Consider the following 22,995-nt stretch of genomic DNA (forward strand, 5'->3'; position numbering starts at 1 on the left):
CAACCTGTTGAAAATGAATAATAAATAAATGTTCTAAGGATTTTTTTATTTATATTAAGAAGTATACAGAAATTAAAAAAAAAAAGAAATGCTACAAACCTTGCATGCATTGGCATGTAAAAGAAGTGCGTAATCCTTGGTGCAAAATGGTTCACCACAGAGTGAAAAACTTCAAGCCCATATGTCTGGTAAACAGGTGACAATTTTGGAAGATCTCAAAGAAGATAGGGACTCTCCACGACATCTTTAACCATCTTGTGGCATCTAGAGCCTAGAATGAAAAAAAACTGTTAACATTTGTGAGATGCTATAAAATCAAACAAAAATAAGTTTTAGTTGGATAATGACCTTGCTGCATCCAGTCTCTAGGTTCACCTAACTGGCCATGTTCACATTTTGGAAAGACCTCAGAATCATGTTCATGGACATTGATAAGATGGTTGCTTTAGGATTTCCATTTGTCAGTCTTCATTTGCCCATTGTTTCCACTTGATGCTGCAACCCAGTATGTGTGGTTGACGATACTTTTAATCCAAGGACGGATTTGGCCAGCACCACGCTTTTTTGCAGCTGTCTCTAGTTTTCTTGATATTCCTTAAATATTTGCCATCAAGTGATTTACTACAGGCTAAAGTTATCATATTTTTATCATTGAAACAATAACAAAAATCTAAATTACCCTTTGCTACGTGCCACACATCAAAATAGTGATTGATATTGGGTTTTTCAGTCTTCATGTATGACTTTATCATTACATGGCGATCTGTCACAAGATCATGCACCTGGACACGATTTAATTCCGTTAGGTGCCTTAGTCCACGTTTAAGTCCTTCTAACTCCATATGGGTAGATCCTCTCACCTCGTTACTCTGAAAATAGACAAAGGAAGTTCAAATAAAAAACTACAAAAAATAGCTTTTGTAAAAGGAATTTCAATTTCCTTATCTTATTCTACCTGGACCAACTGTACATCAATGATTTTATTAGTTTCAAGGTCCATCAGTGAGTAACTACAGTATTTTGCACTGTAACCAGGTGAATCACATCTTCCATCACCTCCAAGAACAACATGAGGTTTCTCTGTTGAAAAAGTACATATAGTGTTATACATATAGTTATTACGTATATGTGAAATGAAATAAAAGCTCTATTAGTTACACGCAAATTTATGTATTTATTACTTACGGCGCAAATCATCAAAATATTCTGCTTGCTGTAAATAGAATTCTTCTATGACAGCAGGAATACTATAACAGGACTGAAGACGGGAAATAGTGTGGGAACTTGGGACTAAAACTTTCAAATGGTTGAAAAGCATTAAAACTTTTGATATGCTGTTCCCACTTAAAAGCATTGCACTTGCAAGATGTAAATTAAACCATGGCATTTTCTTATGTGTTGACTGTGACTGCCATCTGTTGATGTGACCATTTTCACATGTAGGAACTGTAGATATCATGGAACCTTTGCTGTATTCTACAAGTGGGACACTTTTCCCATTACAAGCATTACAGACAGATAAAAGTTGAGAGAGTGCACTTTCTGACACAACATAATATTTCTCTTCTGATGGATTATCTGTTTCATCTAATCTGTAATTACAAGTCTCCTCTTCATCTGATTCCTCATCTAATTCTGAATCTTCAAAATCGCTTGCATTGAAATCAGAGTCTACATCTCTGTTATCATAATCTTCATCAGAACTTAATTCATCATGTTCATTAGTCTCCATATACTCATCAATGTTGATGTTGTCTTCTTGACTATTTGTATTTTCTTCTAGTGCAGTAGGCTGTCTGCACTTACTAATGCAGTACTGAAATTCACTGCACTGAATTTCAGCATCAACTGTCTTGAAACCTATTTTTTAAATTTTTTGATTTTCCTGTTTGTATTCTTCTTGTTTTTGTTTTGACTTTAATGTCAGGAATAAACACCTGGATGGCTTTGTCAACTGATAATGTCTCACATTCTGCAGAAACATTACTCAAAGATGAAGGGGTTACTGGTTGAGTTTCAGAAACATCTGCATCTACTTTTACATTCTCTTCTGCATTATTATCATCACTGTCATCACTTTCTATCATAGCCTCTTTTAATACCTGTTTTTTAAAATTTACAAAGTCATTGATGAATAAAAAATACTTAATGTAGAATATACATAAAAATCATGTTTTAAACTTTGGCATAAACATTTGTAGACCGAGGATGCCCCCCCCCCCCCCTCTTCCCCAGGCTCTGCTAATTTGTATATAATTTTAAACAATTTAGGTCAATATAAAGAAATCAACAAAATTGTGTACATGTGTAATGAATGAACATCATGGCATTTTTAACCATTTATTTATGTAAATGTAATGTCACATAAATAATTATATACATTTATAATGTAATAAATATCCCATGCCATAACATAGATTATAAATATAAGAAATCTTTCTATTCTTTTGTCACAGTTCTCTCTGGCCTTTCCCTCTCCTTTTTAAAACTTAAATCCCAACGCATAATTAGATTAATAAAAAGGCCTACTTGCAACATATATAAGTTATAATAATATTTTTTTTAAAAATTAAGTAATAAGTATTTTCTTTTTACCTCAAGTCTTTGTCGCTTTCTAAATGCACCAAATCCCGATGGTTTTCTCTCAGTGCTTGATGAAGTTGAACATTCGTCTTGGGTAGGCCACTCAACATCAGGTACAGCATCATCTTTTAACTGAGCACGAGCATTTGGATAACCTAATTCAGCTAACCGGGGTGGATAGCGAGAATATTGATCTGGCGTAAAGTGTTTCTCACATATTTTACTGTATTTTGTTAATTTAAGGTCTCTTCTACGACAGTAATGTACCCATGCCTTTTGAAGACCTGCATCTTTTGGGAAGCGAAAAAATGATACATTTTTGTCCACTTTTGAGGAGCTTGAACAATTATAAACAGCACAATACGGCATCCTTACAGACTATGAATAACTCTTTAGACACAAAGAAATATAATTGTACAAGTTCTTTATTTATGACTTAGCCTTTAACCCATTACTGGCAATTAAGGAAACTATTTGTCTTTGATCAATGATAAGAAAGATTTATAGTATCTCTTCGGTTGAAACATTTAGCATATCTGTGCTGAAGCTGATCTCTGACGTCACCCCGACTGTTTCCGATCTCTGGGCTTTAAAATATGCATATTGAGGTCAAGCCGCTTATCAGCACTGTGTTACAGCACTAGCTGTGAAACAGATGCTTGTTTAACAGCTTCAGTGTTAGAATCTGACTAAAGGATGATTAAGACATTGAATGCAGACAAAATATTTTTTGTGTCATGTGTCCTTTAAGTGAGGTCACAAAAGGCGATCAAAATTTTAAAAAGAATACATGAATATTGGAAAAAAATCTTTAATATGCAAAACAGCAGGGCCAGAGTTTCTCAGGTGAGTGTTATACCCCATGAAACTCTTGTTTAAAAGTCTTGTAATAAAACCTGCTTCAAGAGAAGTTATATGAAAGTGGTTAAAACGTTAAGTGCACTCCATGTCGGTGTGTTTTTTAGTTATATTAATATAAGGATACATGTACTATTTGGATAAACATTTCAAATTAAAGATATTTGTACATGTATGTATCATTTGTGCAACCTAGCCTCTGTATCTTTCCTCATTATTATCAACATCATCAGTTCATCATTATCTTGATAAGTGCAGTAAGGGTACGCAATTCTTGTTGCCATTGACAATATGTACAGCCTAAAACAATATATGTCCATGGATGACTAATATGTGCAGTTATGGGAGGTATACAATGTTGCTGGTGACAATATATACATACAATATGCATAGGACAAGAATATGTACCGTCACAATGGCATTGCATGAAATAGCCTAAGAGACACGTCTGTGTGATCTACACACCAATACATTCACAATACTTCAAAATAAAATCTTAGGCAACTCTAACTTTGGGGCAACAATATATGCATTTAGGTTATAGACTCATAATCTCGCCACCCGGCAACAATATGTACATGAGTGTGTAACTTTTCAGCAGGTGACAATACGTACTGATGGACGACAATATGCGCAGTTGGAGTAGGTACATATTGCCATCGACAGTATATGTACCATCACATGAAAATTTGATGAATTCAAAATTAAATAATTTTGAATAAAGTTATAAAAGATATTTGGAGCTTATAAATTAACATGTATACATGGTGGTGGGGGGGGGGGCAATTTCAGTTAGGAGGGGACACAAGCAAACAAAATGCCTTGACAAGAATAGGCCTAATGGGGCACAACCGTAAAGTAGGTACATTTTACGTTTTCTATTGTATAGTATTTATTGGCAAAATTATTATGTGGAAAGGGGGGATCATTGTTCCGATTGACCTGATATAGTCCAATGGATTTTCTATCTCTAGAACTGTACTCTTTTAAAAAATAATTCGCTTCTGAGCCAAAAGATATACTGTCCGACGCCATGTTCACTTTAGACTTAAGACAGGTATCTATCTATAGTTGTCTTAAGATTAAGATAGATCTTTAAGATTTTGATAAGATATATGAGAATTTTGTTAAACAGCTATGGTTCAATCTTAGATTAATTTTTCATCCTAAGACAGATCTTAGTCATAATTTTGTGAAACAGGCCCCAGATCTATAAACATATAAACATAGTGATACTAACGTGAGTACTTTCGCTTTACAAGTGCATACCTCGGCAAAGCTGTAAGATCCACCACACCATCTGCAGTTTTACACGAGCATGCAGTCAGCTTTTGACAGACATCTGCCTGTACTACAATCGTTATCTGTAGTAACCAAATGATAAGATCCACCCCCATGATATCCAACGCAGACAGATCATGTGCCACAGTAAGGTAAACAAAAGTAGAATGACAGTCTTGTGACACGGCGAAACCGGGAAACTCCGAAATGATAAATTTTTGTTGAAATGACGGATGAAAATGGTTGAGTGACTAATAAAAAACTGCAATGACGGTAAATTTCAATTTATAGGGTTATTAATACCTAATAAACATAAAAATTTTGAGCTCAATCTTTACCCCTACGGTTTTATAGCCACTTTATTGGAAATATCAAATATCTGAGGAAATCGACCACCATTGATGGGTTTTATAGGTACACCACGCCCGATTTTTTTTTTTTTTTTTTTTTTTGGAACGAGGGGGGGGGGGGGGTTCCTAATAATAATAATTTAAAAAAAAAAATTCAAATATGAGATCCAGGGGCGTCGGCAAAGGGGCTACAGGGGCGGCGGTCGCCAAAAACTAAAGTAGATTGTAAAATTTTGCAAAAATTGATAATTCTGTTTGAAATTAATCAAATAAAAACCTATTTGGTCTTAGTCGTAACTTCTTTTGTAAAACGGGCCCCAGAAGAACAAATTTGTGATGGCGATATTTGTGGTCAATGGAACGGCAAGAATAACGGCAATCTGTGGTCAATGGAGCGGCAAAGTGTGAATTGGGATATATGGTACCTGTACCAATAAGCATGGAATCCATCGGTACTTGCAAGTTTGCTACAAATTCTTCTTCAGGCCTAGGCCCACAGCTAACAACGTTTGTGGAAATTCTATGTTTTGGGGGCGGGGGGGGGGGGGGAGGGGGTTCTCTAATTTTTTCTATTCAAATGCTGGAATTAGCCCGAGTTCGACCTTACAAGAAACAAAAGTGTGTATGAAAGGGGTAGGGAAAGCAGCATCTAAATAAATGAATTACATACCAAAACCAAAGCAAAAAGACTATTCTCAGAAAACAAGTGGAGAAAATGGAAAAAAAAAAATTGGAGGCGCCCCTCCCTGACTCCTTCCCCTGCGTATAACAGGCCTGTTCATTGTCTAAACCAGGCCCATAGCAACGGTTTCAAAAGTGGGGGGGGGGGGCTAAAAAAACTAAACTGACCAAAAGTGGGCGGGAGGGCAACTTCCCCAAATTATCTGACAAACAAAAAAAAAAAAAAAAAAGAAAAGAAAAAAAGAAAAAGAAAAAAGCTAATTCACTGACCAAATTTTGGAATTTGCCAGTGCTCGACCTTACATCAAAAATGGGGGGGGGGACCAACATCTAATGGAAAATTTACTATAGCAAAATACTATACACAGAGGCGCCCTGCCCCCCCCCCCCACTCCCCGAGTTCTACGGGCATGTAACAATCGGTCGATCAGTGTTAGGAAATGTTTGATGAGTCGAAGTTGTAAGCTACTAAATTAAAGCAAAATGCTAAAATACTGCGTAAAATTACTATTCAAAACAACTTCAGTTGATTTTTTTTACAATGTCATACGTTTTTCTGCATGTCAAAAATGGAGGTATTATGAGGATTAATCCCCCTGTTGATTTTAAATTTCATAATTATGCATTCTTTCGGCAAGTACCATAAATATTATGCAATAATAGAAAATTATATGTATTTTAATCTTTAACTCGTCATAAACATTTCAAAGTTCTTTCTATGCCGTTTCGGAATATATTCCTATGTAAAACTTTGATCGTCCATTGTGGTCCCACCCTACCCCTGGGGGTCATGATTTGAACAAACTTGAATCTACACTACTTGAGGATACTTCCATACAAATATGACCAATCATGGCTTTGCTGTTATTGAGAAGAAGAATTTGAAAAATTTTCCTATATATTTCTATGTAAAACTTTGATTGTCCCTTGTTGCCCCGCCCTACCCCCGGGGGTCATGATTTGAATCTACACTACGTGAGGATGTTTCCTCATAAGTTTTATCTTTCCTGGCACAGTGGTTCTTGAGAAGATTTTTAAAACATGCCACCAAATTTTCAATATTTCTAAATTATCTCCCCTTGAATGAGGGCGTGGCCCTTCATTTGAACAAACTTGAATCCCCTTCACCAAAGGATGCTTTGTGGCAAGTTTAGTTATAATTGGCCCAGTGGTTCTTGAGCTTTCAGCTCAGGTGAGCTAAAATGAATGAGTAAATGAATTCAATCTTTTTCAATTAAAGAAACTATGATATAGACTATATCAATTAAGAAGTTATCTTACCTGGACAATTTCCCGTTCTGCACACATTTTTTCAATACCTGAAATTCAAATGTGTGCGAAACGGGAAAACCGTGGAAACACCTGTTTGGTTGGTGTGTTCCCCGAACGGCTACTCGCCAAAAACAACAAGTAATTATCACACCCAATTAAGGGGCCCCATAAGGGGTACTGGTAGATTTACCTGTGTTTACCTGGATAACCAATATTTGATAAATCAAATAAAAATATGAAATTTCATTTTTTTTCTATTAAATTAAAAAAAAAAAAAAACCCAAAGATTTAAAAAATAATTTTAAACGAAAAAAAAATTTAAAAATATTATCAAAACATATTTTATACATTGCTATGTATTATTGAACTTTTAATATTATGGTACGTTTAAATATATTTTTTTCAAAGTGTTAAATATACTATTGATAGGGAATTTTTTGAACTTGAAGTGGGGGTCCAACTTTTTCTCAACTTTAAAAAAAAATACATTGCCTAATGTATGACTTAACTGCCACAAGAAAAAGGTTGGGGGGGGGGGGGAGGCAGCCTCCCTCCTGTCCCTCTGTAACTTCGTGCCTGGAAGTTATTACTTGTCAAGGTATTTCCAATTTCCTGTGGTGTCATATGTTTTTGCCAAAACTGTTATCAATTAATTATTAATTTAAATTTTTACCAAATAGAAATACATCTTTTGGAAGAATGCTTTTCAATAGGCATAAGAAAAAAAATGTTTAGAAAAATAATTTTTAAAATTAATACTTTCTTTTTTTAATCAACAAAACTCTTTAAATAAAAGATGTTGCTTAGGACAAGAACACCTTCTCATATATCTTCATTCAGGCATTTTATTTATTGTATTTCTAATGTAAAATGGTTCCTTGATATTCACAGTTCAAACATATTTACCAAGTAACAATTATTTTGGACCTTTAGCATTTGAACTTATTTGGAAAGTGACAATTATGTTGGAATTATCCATTCGAACCAGTTTTAATATAATTTTTTATAATGTTTACTAAAAATGAACGTTTTTTATGCTGAACATACACTCTTTTTTATGTCTTAGTCTCAGAAAAGGTATGGCAATTTATATATCTATTGCAGTTATTGATTAATTTAAATTATACTCAGTGAAAATAAATGCAGTTTTTCTACTTTAAAACCCAAAGGTACAAATACCTTAACTGTATACCCTTAGATAGAAATCGAAATTATTTAACAGCAAAAAAAATAAAAATAAAAAAATAAAATAAAATAAAATAAAATAAAATAAAATAAAATAAAATAAAATAAAATAAAATAAATAAATAAATAAATAAATAAATAAATAAAATAAAATAGATAAATAAATTTAAAAAAAGATTACAGGATATATTAAACTAAAAATGACTTGATAGATTGTTCTGTTTAAATATACACTTAAATTCAGGTAGTTTATTTCATGCAGGTAAGTCTACCTGTACCCTTTAGAGGGCCCCTTAATTGGGTGTGATAATTAGATGTTGATTTTAGCGAGTAGCCGTTCTGGGAATAAGCCGTTTGGTTCACAACTAGTATACATGTGATATACATCGGGCCTAATTTGAATCTAAATTCCAATTCACTAATCTTACCTTGTTTTTCCATGTAGTAAGGAAACTGATTCCATAGAAATATAAAATCTTTTATTAGAAAACAATATAAATCGAGTGAGTAAAAAGTCATTTACTTTGAATTAAATACAGAACAAAAGCATTATAAAACAAAACAAGCTAATTCAGAGAATTTGTGTCCCCCGCTTAGGGAAAAAAGAAGAGCATACGCAGTTCGGGGGGGGGGGGGTCACACTGCCCCCTGTATTCATAGAATTATTAAGTGTATACATGTATATTGAAGCAAATTTTAAAAAAAACGCCAATATGGATATAAAGATTTGATTGCTTATTCTTTAATATGTGTATAGAAGATTCTTTTTAATATACAGAATATTTAATTTATCACACTGTAACAATGATTTTATGAGTTTGTACACGCCAGACATCATAACATTTCATTTCACATGTTGAATAATATCATTTAGTAAATCCAAAAAAAAAAAAAACCATTAAAAAAAGAAAAATAGAATCGATCGGGGATTGAACCCGGGCCTCTCGCTTGCTAAGCGAGCAACATACCCTAAACCACAGAGGCACTTGATTATACAGCAAATTAAAAGCAAACATTAGGTCACACACAAAAGTCAGTAATGATAATGTCGTAAGAGTTATGCTTCTTTGACTACTCGTATGTAACAAGAAGTTGATCTACTCATTTCCATAATATGACTCATATTGAGTTAAGTCTGATTAAATGCAAACATTAGGTCACATATAATGTTTATATTCATGTTCGATATTGTCAAAATTTTTCACATTACATATTGTCTAATTTAGCCTTTACTAACAGTTCTAATAGATGTAATTAGAATATAAAGTCGGCCACCAACCTGTATTATACGTAATAACTCTCCACATGCCCCTTTGCTAAAAATAGTGCCAAGCGACTTTTAAATATACAATAAATTTAAAAAAACGGGGCGGGACACTTTGAGAGGGGCGAGAGATGCCATAGGGAGTTATGGTATGAAATTTCTTTGCAAAAGCTCAAAAGCTCTTTGAGATATCGCCCGGAAACGAAAGTGTTACACACACGGACGGAATTTGTGAATTTACGACCTTGAACTTTGACCTTTTGACCTCAAAATCAGTAGAGGTCTTCCTTAAGCCACAGGGCGTTGTTATGTAAAATTTCATTGCAAAAGCTTAAAGAATTTGCGAGATATCACGCGGAAACGAAAGTGTTAAAACAGACAGAATTTATGAATTTATGACCTTTGACCTTTTGACCTCAAAATCAATAGGGTTCTTCTTTAGTACATAGGGAGTGCTATGCATTGCGAAAGCTCAAAGGGTTCTCGAGATATCGCGCGGAAACAAAAGTGTTACAGACAGACAGAAATACAGATGGACAGACGGATAGACAGACCCAAATTAATATCCCCCACTTTCAGTGAAAGCGGGGGACAACAATATGAAGAAACAATCATTAAATTATGCAATGTAACAACATTATATTTGGCAACAAAGAATATTTGATGTTCATTTAACAGTCCATATTATACATAATATAAAATATGTATCATTATAATACATAAGCATTACAATTTCAGACTCAGTTTACAATTTAACAAATCTGCAAGTTACAGATAACGAGAAACAGTCTCCAAATCACAAGCACAAAAGGAAGAATGATGGAAAGAATACCTCACAGTTCAGGAAACAGAAGATTCAAAGCCTTGAGGTCTGCCAGTTCCTTATGCAGGTGCAGGTTCTTGGCCTCCAGTTTACGTCTCTTCTCCCTTTCCGCAAGTAGTTCGGATGAAGTGGCCCTCAAACGCGCAAGTTTTTCCTCTGCAGTTTTCCTCTTTAAATTGATCGAGTCGGAAAGAGTGTCTATCCAATGGATATAGGCTAGGATTTCTTCTTGCATCTCAGGGACACCAGGAAGAGAAAGAGGAGGAAAATCCTGGCACCTGGTCTGAGTAGAAACATGGAAAGGTCACAGAATTGAATACACTGTGAGGGTCTTCTTGACAGGTGGTTCCAACACATAAGAAACAGGAAGGGGAACCTCATCAGGCAACTCAGGAGAGGAGAATGATGCCTCAGGCACAGATGTACAAGTCAACGGCACTGGAGGAAGAGCATCCTTAGCCTTAGGTGGGCTGGTCCTACCATAGAATGAAAAACTCCCAGGATCCCAGGATCAGTGAAAGATGCATTGGGTGTTGAAGTTTCCTGGCTCTTGGAAAGAATACTTTCCACTAATCCTTTGCTGGTCCCATGGACACGGAGGAGATGCACTTTCATACCGTCTACAGCAGGCGACCTTGCAGTTGACTACTGGGCATGAATAGGAAATGACCTCTGGGAGATGCTTCTCCATGATTATTTCCTGTATATCAATTTTTAGCTCACCATAACGAAGTTTGGGGGGAGCTTATGTGATACCGTCCGTGGTCCCAGGTTAAAGTTGTTGGAGCAGATTTCTTTTTAAATACTTCTATGCTCGATATTAATAATATAGTTACTTTAGAATGAACCTGCTCCTAAGACTTTAATCAGGCCCCAGGATCATGAAACAGACTTAGACTTAAGTCAAATTTTCAATTGCATGTAAAATGTTTATCATTTATTGAATTAATCTTTAATTTTGCAGATAAACAACACTTTTGTAAAGCAATATTGTAAAATAGATTAATTTTGGCTTGCTTGACTTCTACAACATTTTAGTATAACATAAAGATTTTGACTTAATTAAGCTTAAGAGACTTCATGATCCCGGGGCCTGGTCACTCATCTGGAAAAAGTAGGTCAGATCCAGCATCTGAAGCATGTCTGGTAGTGTGCATCCTTAGATGTATCATCCGTGCAAGTTTAGTCAACACAGGACTTATATATAGTTACTTGGAAATGAGACCTACTCCAAAAACTTTAACCTGCTCCAAAAACTTTAACCTATTCCAAAAACATTAACCTGGTAATTCTTTAGCTGAAATTGCAGCGTCTGAACCAGGGCTTGACTGGTACAATGAAACATACTAGAAGCATCATCTGATTAATATTGAGCATAGATCTAGAAGTATTTAAAATGAAATCTGCTCCAAAAACTTTAACCTGGGACCACGGTATCACATAAGCTCCCCAAAACTTCGTTATGGTGAGCTAAAAATTGATATACTAGTACTGGAAATAATCATTTTCATCATAAAATTTATTTTAAAGTTTATGGCATTTTAACCTTGGGCTGTGCGCATTATCTCTGACTTTGAAAAACTACAGTTTTGTACAAAAATGTTAAGTTCAAACAATCAAATCTAAACTATTCTGTCTTGGATTTTCATTACAAATATTTTGGAATACAATAAGTATATCTAGGACCGTTCAGTTTGACAAAAACGTCATTATCCGCAAACTTTATGGAAAATTTCCATATAAATGCCCTAACCTTGATATATTTTTACCTTAATTTTAAATGCCTTTTCTATAATACACAAGCCTTGATTTTAAAGAACCAAAAAATAGATATACAAAAACGTGGCATTAATAGAAGCTCTACAGTGCTTCCCCATCTGGAAGGCAATAATGCCACTTGTCTTTGTGTGTTCACCAATTTCATTTAAAATACATAATTTTCAATGTATTTTTAACAACACCTTTCATATCAGACAGCCATTCTGTCGTTATGAAAAGCAACCAGGCCAAGTTTTCATCAGTGTTAAAATTTATTTGATAACAAACAAGACTGAGAGACAATATGTGAATTTGAAAAAAAAAAAATGAAAAATATAATATTTAACAAAAAAATCACACATAAACACTTCAGATCTATTTACTTTATAATTGTATTCTTGATCACCCATCAATTCATGATACATGCATCTGCAAATGGATAAATTAAACATTATAAAATACATTATACATGTATATGTATTACAATGTACCACTATAGTGGATTATATAATGTGTTTGTTTCACAGACAGGAACTCTCTGCTGTTGCAATCTATTAACAAACTGAGGATGCCTTCAGTGAAATGTCTACACATTGAGGATTGCCTCATGCTTCCCATCATACGATCCCTGACCAAATAGGTACAGTGTACGGGATTCCTCTCCAAGCTGTCCACAGAACTTATACACTCCCTCATACATCTCAGCATGCCTGTAGAAGCAAAAATATCATACATCAAAATACTCCATACACTCTATACACTCCCTCATACATCTCAGCATGTCTGTAGAAAAAATATCAGATATCAAAATACTCCATACACTCTATACACTTCCTCATACATCTCAGCATGCCTGTAGAAACAAAAATATCAGATATCAAAATACTCCATACACTCTATACACTCCCCCATACATCTCAGCATGCCTATACAAACAAAACCTTATAATCAGATATCAAATTATCCAAACTCTCCCTCATTAATCTCAGCATGCCTGCATGAACAAACAAAACAAGATGTGTTTGTGAAACACTAATGCTCCCATATGACAGCCCATGGTGAGCATTAAAGTTTCTCTAATGCAAATCAAACTCCAAGGTCAAGAGAACAAAAATATTGGTACCCAAAGAAAGATCTTGTCATCACAAGGAATACACCTGTGAAAGATGAAAGCCCTAGCACTAACCATGCAAAGGTTATAGCCAAGGTTAAAGTTTTTCAAAATAAATCAAACTCCAAGGTTAAGGACAAAGGTCTAAACTAATGTTACACATGGAAAGGTCACAAGGAATATACATGTAAAATATGAAAGCCCTAGCACCAACCATTCAAAATTGATGACCAAGGTTAAAGTTTTTCAAAAGTAGGTCAAACCTCAAGGTCACAGATAAAAGGTGAAAACTATTGGTACCCAAAGAAAGGACTTGCCACAAGGATAATACATGTGAAATATGAAAGCCTTTGCACCAACTGTTCAAAATTTATGGCAAAGTTTATGTTTTTCAAAAGTAGGTTAAACTCCAAGGTCAAGATCAAAAGGTCATAAATTTTTGTACCCAAGGAGAGGTCTTATCACAAAAAATACACATGTGATGTATGAAAGCCCTAGCACCAACCATTCAAAGGGCCAAGGTTAAAATTTAGGAAAATTTTGCAAAAGGTCAAGGTCAATCATGTTGATACTCAAAGAAAGGTCTCGTCACAAGGAATACACATGTGAAATATGAAAGCTCCAACCAATCAAAAGTTATGGGCAAGGATAAAGTTTTTGCAGACAAACAGACAGATGGACAGACACAGACAGCTGCACAGGAAGACACGGCAAAAACTATATGCCTTGAATCTTCGATTAAAGGAGCATAAAAATCAGATATCAAAATACTCCTTGCACTCCCTCATACATCTTAGCATGCCTGTACAAACAAAAGCTTTTAATGAGATATTAAATTCTTCATACACTCCCTTTATGAACATCTCAGCAAGCCTGTACAATCAAAACCTTATAATTAGATATCAAATTCTCCATATACTCCCTTTTACATCTCAACATGCCTGTACCACCAAAAGTTTAAATAATCAGATATTGTAAATGTACTTATTTTAGCGGAAACCAGGTTTTAGTATCTTTCATTCTGTTTTCCGTCCATGGCCACCAAATTAGTCGCAAATTAGAGCCCTGATACAGTCACATACTTAATTCTTTATGACTTCAGAAATGTACCCACTTAAAGGTTGAGATTTTTCTCAGGAAAGGGACTTACTTTTATATGTGTGTACCCTAGCCAATGACGTCATTGTGAAGAGAGCTAATCTCTATGCGTCACAAACAGTATACACAGAAAGTTTCATGAATATTATCTGTACAGAGTATTAAACCGAAAAGACTGGTAGATCGATAGACAATATATTTATAACTAATATTTGTAAATTTCTATAATTTTATTTTTAGAAACAGAAATCCCATCAGTCGATTTTTGTGAAAATGTATGTATTGTATATCATAAATTGTATCAATGAGTTGAGATCATCATTGAAATTAATGAATTCAGGGAAATTTTCAAAAGTAAGATACTTATTATCGCCTGTCCCTTTCATATTTTTTGGTCTCCTCAATACACCTAAAGCATTTGAGCTTCGATCACGGTCATATTTAGAGTTATTTCTCATCTGCATGATTTGTATGAAAATTAAGTCTATTTAATTATAGTGGCCCTATTATTAGGAATTGAGCATGTGGCAAAAAATTCATGAGAATGCTGCTTTCAGAGAATTAAAAATATATTTATAACATAAAATATAATAACAATTTAAAATGAAGTATATATATATATATATATATATATATATATATATATATATATATATATATATATATATATATATATATATATATATATACATTAGTCATTAACGTATGTATTTCTTTCAAAAAAAAATGTTTAACACTCAGGTAGCAAGCAACCCATATGGCACAAATAAGAGATAGCTATTTGTTCTTAAATAGTTTTATCATAATTTTTTATTTTTTGCCACATCCCAAAATAAAGTGTTACAGGTGTACCCGTACTTCAAACTTCTTTTACAAGTGCAAACAAGATTTTTGTCACCTATGTAATCATAACTAGAAATTTTTATGAACATGGTTATACATGTGTTTAATTACACAGCATTTCCACAGTGGATGGGCACTTTCCCTTCAGCATATAAAAATTGATGTACGTTTTGAAAAATCAATAATTATTGTACTTTGAATCAGAATTTACTTTTTTGAAAAACAGGTTATTAGACCAAAGCATGATTTATTATACAGAATCATATATTATAAGACTAGTTCTGATAGTAACCGAGACCTTTACAGATGTTCCTCAAACACTCCCCTACTCCCATATAGACTTTTTAAAATCTTCTTTTCTAAATCATTTGTGGAAATAACAATGCACAAATAGCAAAAGGAGCATAACTCAATTAGATTTAAGTACACGTGCATGCACGAGTTTTTGAAAAATTTTCAGATACATCATCTCATAGTATGCCCTATTAAAGAGCCAAATTTTAAATTTCAAAGAATTTCACTGAAATCGTAGAATGTTAAACCAACCAAATTATTAACTAGATGACTAATATATCTTTATGTTTTAAATTTCAAAGCATTTCATCAAAAAATTTAAAAGTTACATCTATATCAAGTACATGTCATTTCACGCATCGCACACACATGCATGTGTGTGCAAAATGACCGTTCCGCAAATCTATACACAACATGCCTATTAATCCTAAAAAGATTTCTCCTCAATCAAATGAGTGGTTTCCGAGATCACTCGCGGGCAAAAAAGTACCCGGAAGAAGAAAATAGAGTAAAAACAATATATATGTTCCCAAACTTTATTTGGGGGACATAATAAAATTATTTTGCATGTTTGACTACTAGGTCTACAGACATTAATATTTAATCAGGCCAAAAGTTTTTTGCATTAATACAGCTTCTTTATTGTGCTGGAATTATATGCAGTAAACATCACAAGACCAAAAATTAATTTGATTATTGCCACAAGCACCAAACAAGGTGTACAAGTTATATACAGGGACTAGTAACTATAAATTTCTATCAATATCTAGCACAAAATGATGGATCTTAATTCACTTGATTGAAAGGGGTTCACAGACCAGGAAAATCTTAAGGCGGTGCTTATTATCAAGGCCGGGACTTAAAAACCTTTAATGATTAATGACTCACATATTCATACCTATGTCTACAAAGACACTAACTTATTGGTCCTTATGATTATATACACATACTCAGTAGTTCCTTTGCCTACATACACACTAGACACTTACTTGGCAGTAAAGTACACCCTGAGTAGTGTTTTGCTGTTACTGATATGAGTGATGTGGGCCTCTAAGGTTCCAGAGTTTGGCTCTACACAAAATGTATTCTGTGCACATGTGTCAGAACAGTTGTCTACAAAAAAAAATTAATCATTGTAGTTCAGAGACGTTACCAAGTTGAATATTCTGCTTTAGTTGCAGCAAACACTTTCAAAGGATGGTTGCAAACCACGCACGTTAAAATCTAACCAGAGTTTCTGTCTTTGTAAACATTACATGATTGCTCCATCACAGATTTACAAATGATTGGTTCTACAACAATGCAGATGTGTTATTTCTCTCTTGACACTGATAGGGGTACTATTTATAGTTCAGATCTCTCCATGATTTAAGAGGCAGTCCACCAAAAAACCAGGCAATGGGTGGCACATCGTATGTCATGGATTTTGATTATTTTTTGCATGTAGACTTATTAAAGCAAATGTTTACACATGGCAACATCAAAATTTTTTTTAGTGTTCCTCTAGTCCTATTTTTGGTAAGTGCTTAATTTTAAGTGCAAAAAGGTCAACAAGTTGGTTAAAAATTTACTACGGTTTTGTTTTGTTTTATTTGAAACAGATACTCAAAAACTGGATATGTCAATGAATATTATTTATAGTATAAACCCTTATCTTTTATAATATCAATGAACAAGACACCAATTTATATATCTTTAGAAAAAATTATGTGGTCTAAACTTTTGTTAAGCAAGTGACTTAATGAATTCACTATCCAATTTTCATTACGTTCTAAAATCCAATACATTTAAATGTCAAAACTTTCTCCTCATGTTATTATGAATACAAAGTTCAAATTGTTGAATCAATTTAAAAAATTGGTGGGAACAGGTATATTGAGAGAAATAAGAGGCGTCAAATTATCTACTTTTTATAAATTTATCCAAATTAAACCGATCCCGACCGGAATTATATAAAGAAGAAAGCTACTATGATTTCATCATGAAACTTGGTTGTTTTGTTTTAATATGGTTTACACATTACTTGATTTATTTTTAAACATGTTTTCTAGGTGGCAATTACCATTAATTTTATTACTTAATAATTTTGCATTAATTTCGATCGGGATCGGTTTTATTTCAATCGGGATTGGTTTCTATATTAAAAATTAGAAATATTTTCTAAAATCGGCTCTTCGTTGTATTTTATCATAGGAATATGTCTGTATTTTATTTCTTTTCTGTGAGTTACATGTTTTTAGATGATTTTATCCATAGATTACATATATCTTAATTACTAAATGTTTTTCAGGTCCATGAAGATCTTTTTTATAATTACTTGTAAAACATCTGTTTGATTTCTTGATATACACCTATTTAAAAAGATATTTATTTCATGTTACAATTAATAGCAAATTCTAAGCTTAATAAAATATCTCATTTCCAAGAAAAATATTTTTTCTAAATTATCTGGACTAAAAAGAAAATCTATTAAAAAAAATAGTCCTGCAGTGGCGAAATTATACATGCACGTACTTTAATCCAGCAAGTTTTTTTTTATGTGTGCAGCCTCGGCTTTAATCCAATTTTTTTCATCCATTCATCATATTAAGGAATATTTTCATTCTCTAAGAGAAATTTAATTTGAAATAAATAAGAAAAAATCTTCACACTTACATACATATAATCATGATGATAGAGCCCAGAAATGATCGCACGAAAAAAAAAAAAAAGCGGGGGGAGGGGGGTTTCGTCTAGGCGGCATCCGTTTTGTAACTGGTTTGATAATAATGAGATATTTTGGAAATTTACCAACCTACTGACTTATTTTAACTCAATATAAAGTATTAGGATATGTGGAACAATTGTCAAATTTTAAAAACGAAAATTAAAAAAAATGTTCCATTGACTCATCTGCCGTTTTAGTGTCAGCTTGAAGTGGGGCGTCCAGCAGTAGAATTGGCAACATTTTCCTCATTAATTAGTAAATTTATAGATTTCTATAACTTTTTTTCTATTTCAGATTTTACATTTTTTAAAAAATAAAGTCTAAACAGAATCTGAACCACCGACACTAATAGTAAACAACCATTGCTAATATTAGTGAAGTGGGATGTGACGAGTACTTCCGTTCTTACAACTGTTAAAACTTATTCGGTCCGACAGTCGTATAATGCTGATATTTGATATTACTGCATATAAGTTAACATATTCAAGTATTAACAACACTTCATGAAGTGCACATCTCGACTTTGCTGAATTTAATGTTGCGTAAATTTGGAATATTCATTATTACTGAATAATAAGAAATAATCCTTAATCTTTTCACATCCAAATTTTATCAATTTAATCCTTTTATGATTACTGTAAAGACGTTTTGTACATGTATAAAATTACTTATCAATGCTGACTTGTTTTAAAACATCTATAGCTGAGGCACCGCCCGTGAATAAAATACATTCTGGATCACAATATTATTCCATGCACTCAGAAAAGTAATTGGACAGAAAAGAGAAATTATTTAACGTAACTTTTTAAAAATCTTTTTCTTTGCACGTTTACATAAATTTACCAACATCCGCGGAATATTTGCAACTATTGTCACGCAATATTAGATAGGTATTTGACGTCACTGATACATCAATGGAAACGTGGTTTCAACCTGAATAATAAAGCAAATTTTAGACGAAATATTATGTTTGGAGGTGAAAATTAATTCGGTTTTTGAAAATAAACCAATTATTTTTGGATGAATGATATTCTTTAGCGTATCAGTTCTAAATTTCTCACAGGGGTTCTGATAGTAAGATGTTTAGATGATTTCCCGATGCTACGGGAGATAACTCTTGCATAACAGAATTTCATAAAAATGACTGTCTATTTTGCAAGAAAACTACTATTGAAAATATTTTTCCCACTGATTTTATTTTTTAGATTGAAAGATGAAATAGTTCTTGATTTAGTTTGGAGTGAATTATAGATCTGTTGAAAATGTATTAGAATTTACAGTTCTTTCTTTCCGACTTACATTCAATGGTTTATATAGGGGAATTCAAGAACACAAAACAAAAGGATATTTTAGTAAATAAGCTATTTTCAAACAAATCTTTACTTACATTATTCCATATGGACTACATTAATATCATTTTCAATAAAATATCAAATATTCGTCACATTCGATGTGCCGCCTATTAATACAAAACTGCCTGGTTTTCTGGTGGACTGCCTCTTAATCAGTACCAGTGCAGGTTAAAACAAGTTGTTATTACTTTTTTTTATCAGAGAACAACTTAGTATAATGTACTTTAAAACATTAGAGAACATTGAACTATAACAGGGGAGTAATATACCCATGTAGGAGGTCCAATACGAGTGAGAGGCTGTTCTGTTATAAATGATGATCTGTCGTTCACGTCTCTGACCCACCAGACATGTACCAAAGTCAAGGGATTCTGTTGACAGTTCCATCTGAGGCAGGGATAAAGTGGCATACAGAGGAATTCTCTACAAATAGGAAAACAGGAGTCTGTATCTGGAATGCTGAACACTGAGTCACTGACTATAATCAAAGAAACATTTAATTAAGGTATATAGGTTAAACTAAAGTTTGAGTAACAGTTGCATTAAAAAAGAGTTAACTTTTAAAGATCAAGCTTTATTTCATGGGATTTTTTAAGATTTCATATACTACTATGTTAATAAAAGACCAAAGCAGCTGTATAGCAGAGGAAGCTTTCCATTTCAGGGAATTTTAACCTTTTTCACTGGAACTATGGCCATTTATTGACTGAAATGTACAATTTTTCTGAACAATTTAGGATCAAATTTTGAGGTGTCAATACTACCATACTTCAGTTTTGCAGATTGCAGATCAACATTAGCTGTCATTATAGCTAGGATGTCAACTCTTTTGTCTGAGTAATGGCTATTACTGACTGAAAAATCACTGAAATTTGTTATCTGAAACATTTTTCAATGAAACTTGAGAGATAATGGATTATTATTTTGCACACTGATAATTATAAATGTAGTCTAAGTTTTTAAGAGATTTTGTCCCTCTTGACTTGAGTTATTGTTAAGTATAAAGAGGAGTGCATACATTTCTGGAATTTCAACCTTTTTATAGGAATTATGACTCATTATTGAACTCATTTTTCCATAATTATATCATTAGACTACCTCTGATATGCTCAACTTTGATTGTAATTCAATTTGATTGTAATTCATTAATAAATTTGGAACATGGTAGCATATAAACAGATTAGATTCTATTAGATTTTTTCATAATTAGATTCTATTACTTTTTTTTTTTACAGTTGATATATTATAGCCTTTATGAAGGTAGACATGCAGATTCAGCATAAAGGAAATTGGTATTTTATCAACACAGCGAGATCAGAGAGAGCTCTGAAGAATTCTCTAATTGGTAATAGAAAGAATCAGGCTTAAACAATGAATGCATTTCAGTATTTCTTGGTAAATATACATGTTAGTGCATGGAACCCTAAGATTCTGGTCATTTTCAGAAAATTTAAACTATTCAATGAGTAAATATTTCTACATGGTTTAATCAAATTCCAAAAAAAAGTCATACTAGAAATATGTCCATAGGACATGAATGCCCCGCCGAGGGTATATTAGTAATGCAACATGAAAATTCGTATTAGTGTATGAAATGTTGATGCAGTTGAATAGCTTACATCAGTATGTATCAACATATGAAGTTTGATTACACTATCTTGAATGGTATCTTTAAAACTGAGCTAAACACTAATTTAAGAAAAGTGAGGTCAAGGTCAAAGGAAAGGTCAAGGTCAAAAAATGTTGATGCAGTTGCATAGCTCTCTTCAATATCCATCAGCATATGAAATTTGATAAAAATTTCTTGTATAGTTTCTGAGAAACTGAGCTTTGAACAGAGCTAAATGCAAAGTGTGATGGAAGGACAGACGGAAGGACGAAAAGATGGAAGACAGACATGACAAACACTATATGCCCCGGCCATATTCATGGCGGGGCATAAAAATACTAAAATTCTCTATCCCTTTTGACTGTATTACCTTTGGCGAAATGCTCCCAACAAAAATAAATTTGATTCATTCTTGTGGAACAATGATAGAAATACCTGTGTAGTGGAGTTGTTAAATTCTATAACAAGGTTGTCCTGGATTTCTAATTTCTGTCCTTCTGTGACATTTGTATCTGCAGTATCAGCAGTTGACAAGCGTGACCCTTCATTCAGTGGGAGGAGGTCAAGGCTGGTCTGGAAGGCCACTTGTACCTGCATGGATGTAAAATAACCAGAAAGTTACAATTCCTGTACATTTTTTATTATCTAAAAATTCTTTTTATGGATAACATTATTAGACACTGTAAGGCTAAATCAACAGATTTCATGAGGGAGTACATCTATTGACTGATTTTGCAATACACATTTTAAGAAAACAAGAGGCTCATTGACAAGGAAGCTCACTTGAGTCTCCTTAGCCCTGCTATTTCTTCAAAACATTGGCCCAACCCTAGCCCTGGGGGGAGGGGGGGGGGGCAATGGTTTGAAAAAACTTGGACCTAAGCTACCTGCGGATGCTTGAATATTAATATGACAAATCATGAACATGTTGTTCTTTACAAGAAGCTTAAATTTGTTAAATAAGATTTTTTCCCCCCAGGGATTATAAATCTAAATAACTTGATGGTGTTTGCATTTTAATATCACTAATCATGACCCTATATACTGTTTGTGATTTGAAGGTTTTTAAAGATTTTTCCATATACATATATTCCTATGTTAAGCTTTAAATTGTTTCCTATTTATTACCGTTCATGCACTCAACCTCTGGGGGCCATGATTTGAACAAACTTGAACCTACACGACTTGAAAATACTAGTGTAGTAATATGACTAATCAAAGCCCCACTGTTCTTTGCAAGAAGTTGTTTAAGATTTTTTTTTCCTATACTTATATAAAACATTGCTATCATATTGTAGTCCAACCCTACACTCTGGGGCCAGGTTTGAACAAATTTAAATCCACACTTTCTTATGGCATATACAGATTAATATAACTTAGCAGGGTTCAGCTTATATTGAGATTTTTTTTCTTCAAATTTCTACATATTCCCATGTAAAACTTTGATTTCCTATTGTGGCCCAACCCTACCCCCATTGAACATTAGTTGAAGAAAGTTATATCTACACTACCCACAGATGCTTGCTGACTAATATTACCAATCAAGACCCTACTGTTATTGAGAAGAAGATTTTTTTTTAAAAGATTTTGACCTACATATTCCCATGATAAACTTTGATCTTCTGTTGTGGCCCCAACCTTTTCCAAGGGGAGCAATTGCTTCAAACAAATCTGAATCTTTGGTATGTCAGAAAGCTACATCTGTATTCCATGTTTTCTTTTCTAGCCCAGTGATTTTAGAGAAGATTTTTTAACACACCCACCGTTCTTTTACTTTATTGGTTATCTTCCCTTTCAAGAGGGCAGGGCCCTTTATTTGCAAAAACTTTAGCTTGAATTTCCTTCAGTCAAGGATACTTTGTGGCAAGTTTGGTTGAAATTGGCCTAATTGTTCTGGAGAAGAAGTCGAAAATGTGAAAAGTTTAC

At 33.4% G+C, this 22,995-nt stretch overlaps 3 protein-coding genes across 4 annotated transcripts in view; all 3 read right to left on the reverse strand.

Moving 5' to 3' along the window:
* Positions 1-367: 367 nt before the first annotated feature.
* On the reverse strand, positions 368-1,762 carry LOC133188445 (uncharacterized). Its single transcript, XM_061323877.1, has 4 exons — positions 1,186-1,762; positions 956-1,080; positions 680-869; positions 368-594 (listed from the first exon to the last, which is right to left on the reverse strand). Exons 1-4 carry the CDS (start codon positions 1,730-1,732, stop codon positions 446-448), a joined length of 1,011 nt encoding a protein of 336 aa, XP_061179861.1. The 5' UTR covers positions 1,733-1,762; the 3' UTR covers positions 368-445.
* Positions 1,763-1,844: 82 nt separating this feature from the next.
* On the reverse strand, positions 1,845-2,952 carry LOC133188159 (52 kDa repressor of the inhibitor of the protein kinase-like). Its single transcript, XM_061323541.1, has 2 exons — positions 2,596-2,952; positions 1,845-2,102 (listed from the first exon to the last, which is right to left on the reverse strand). Exons 1-2 carry the CDS (start codon positions 2,950-2,952, stop codon positions 1,845-1,847), a joined length of 615 nt encoding a protein of 204 aa, XP_061179525.1.
* A 9,391-nt stretch (positions 2,953-12,343) lies between these two features.
* The window catches only part of LOC133188449 (deleted in lung and esophageal cancer protein 1-like), a 50,732-nt gene continuing 40,080 nt past the window's right edge, over positions 12,344-22,995 (reverse strand). Inside the window, exons 32-35 of one of the 2 annotated variants that reach the window (XM_061323884.1) lie at positions 21,505-21,660; positions 19,730-19,883; positions 16,391-16,514; positions 12,344-12,765 (exon numbers count right to left, since the gene is read on the reverse strand). In XM_061323884.1, coding sequence (XP_061179868.1) covers positions 12,642-12,765; positions 16,391-16,514; positions 19,730-19,883; positions 21,505-21,660 — 558 coding nt within the window. In that variant the 3' untranslated portion in view covers positions 12,344-12,641. Of the gene's footprint in view, positions 12,766-12,844; positions 12,909-16,390; positions 16,515-19,729; positions 19,884-21,504; positions 21,661-22,995 lie in introns of those variants that run through there. The other variant, XM_061323885.1, reaches the window with a different exon arrangement.

This window comes from Saccostrea echinata, unplaced genomic scaffold (assembly GCF_033153115.1).
Source record: "Saccostrea echinata isolate AGI-Se365-2 ecotype Australia unplaced genomic scaffold, CSIRO_AGI_Sech_v1 ptg000016l, whole genome shotgun sequence".
In the NCBI taxonomy this organism is placed as follows: domain Eukaryota; kingdom Metazoa; phylum Mollusca; class Bivalvia; order Ostreida; family Ostreidae; genus Saccostrea; species Saccostrea echinata.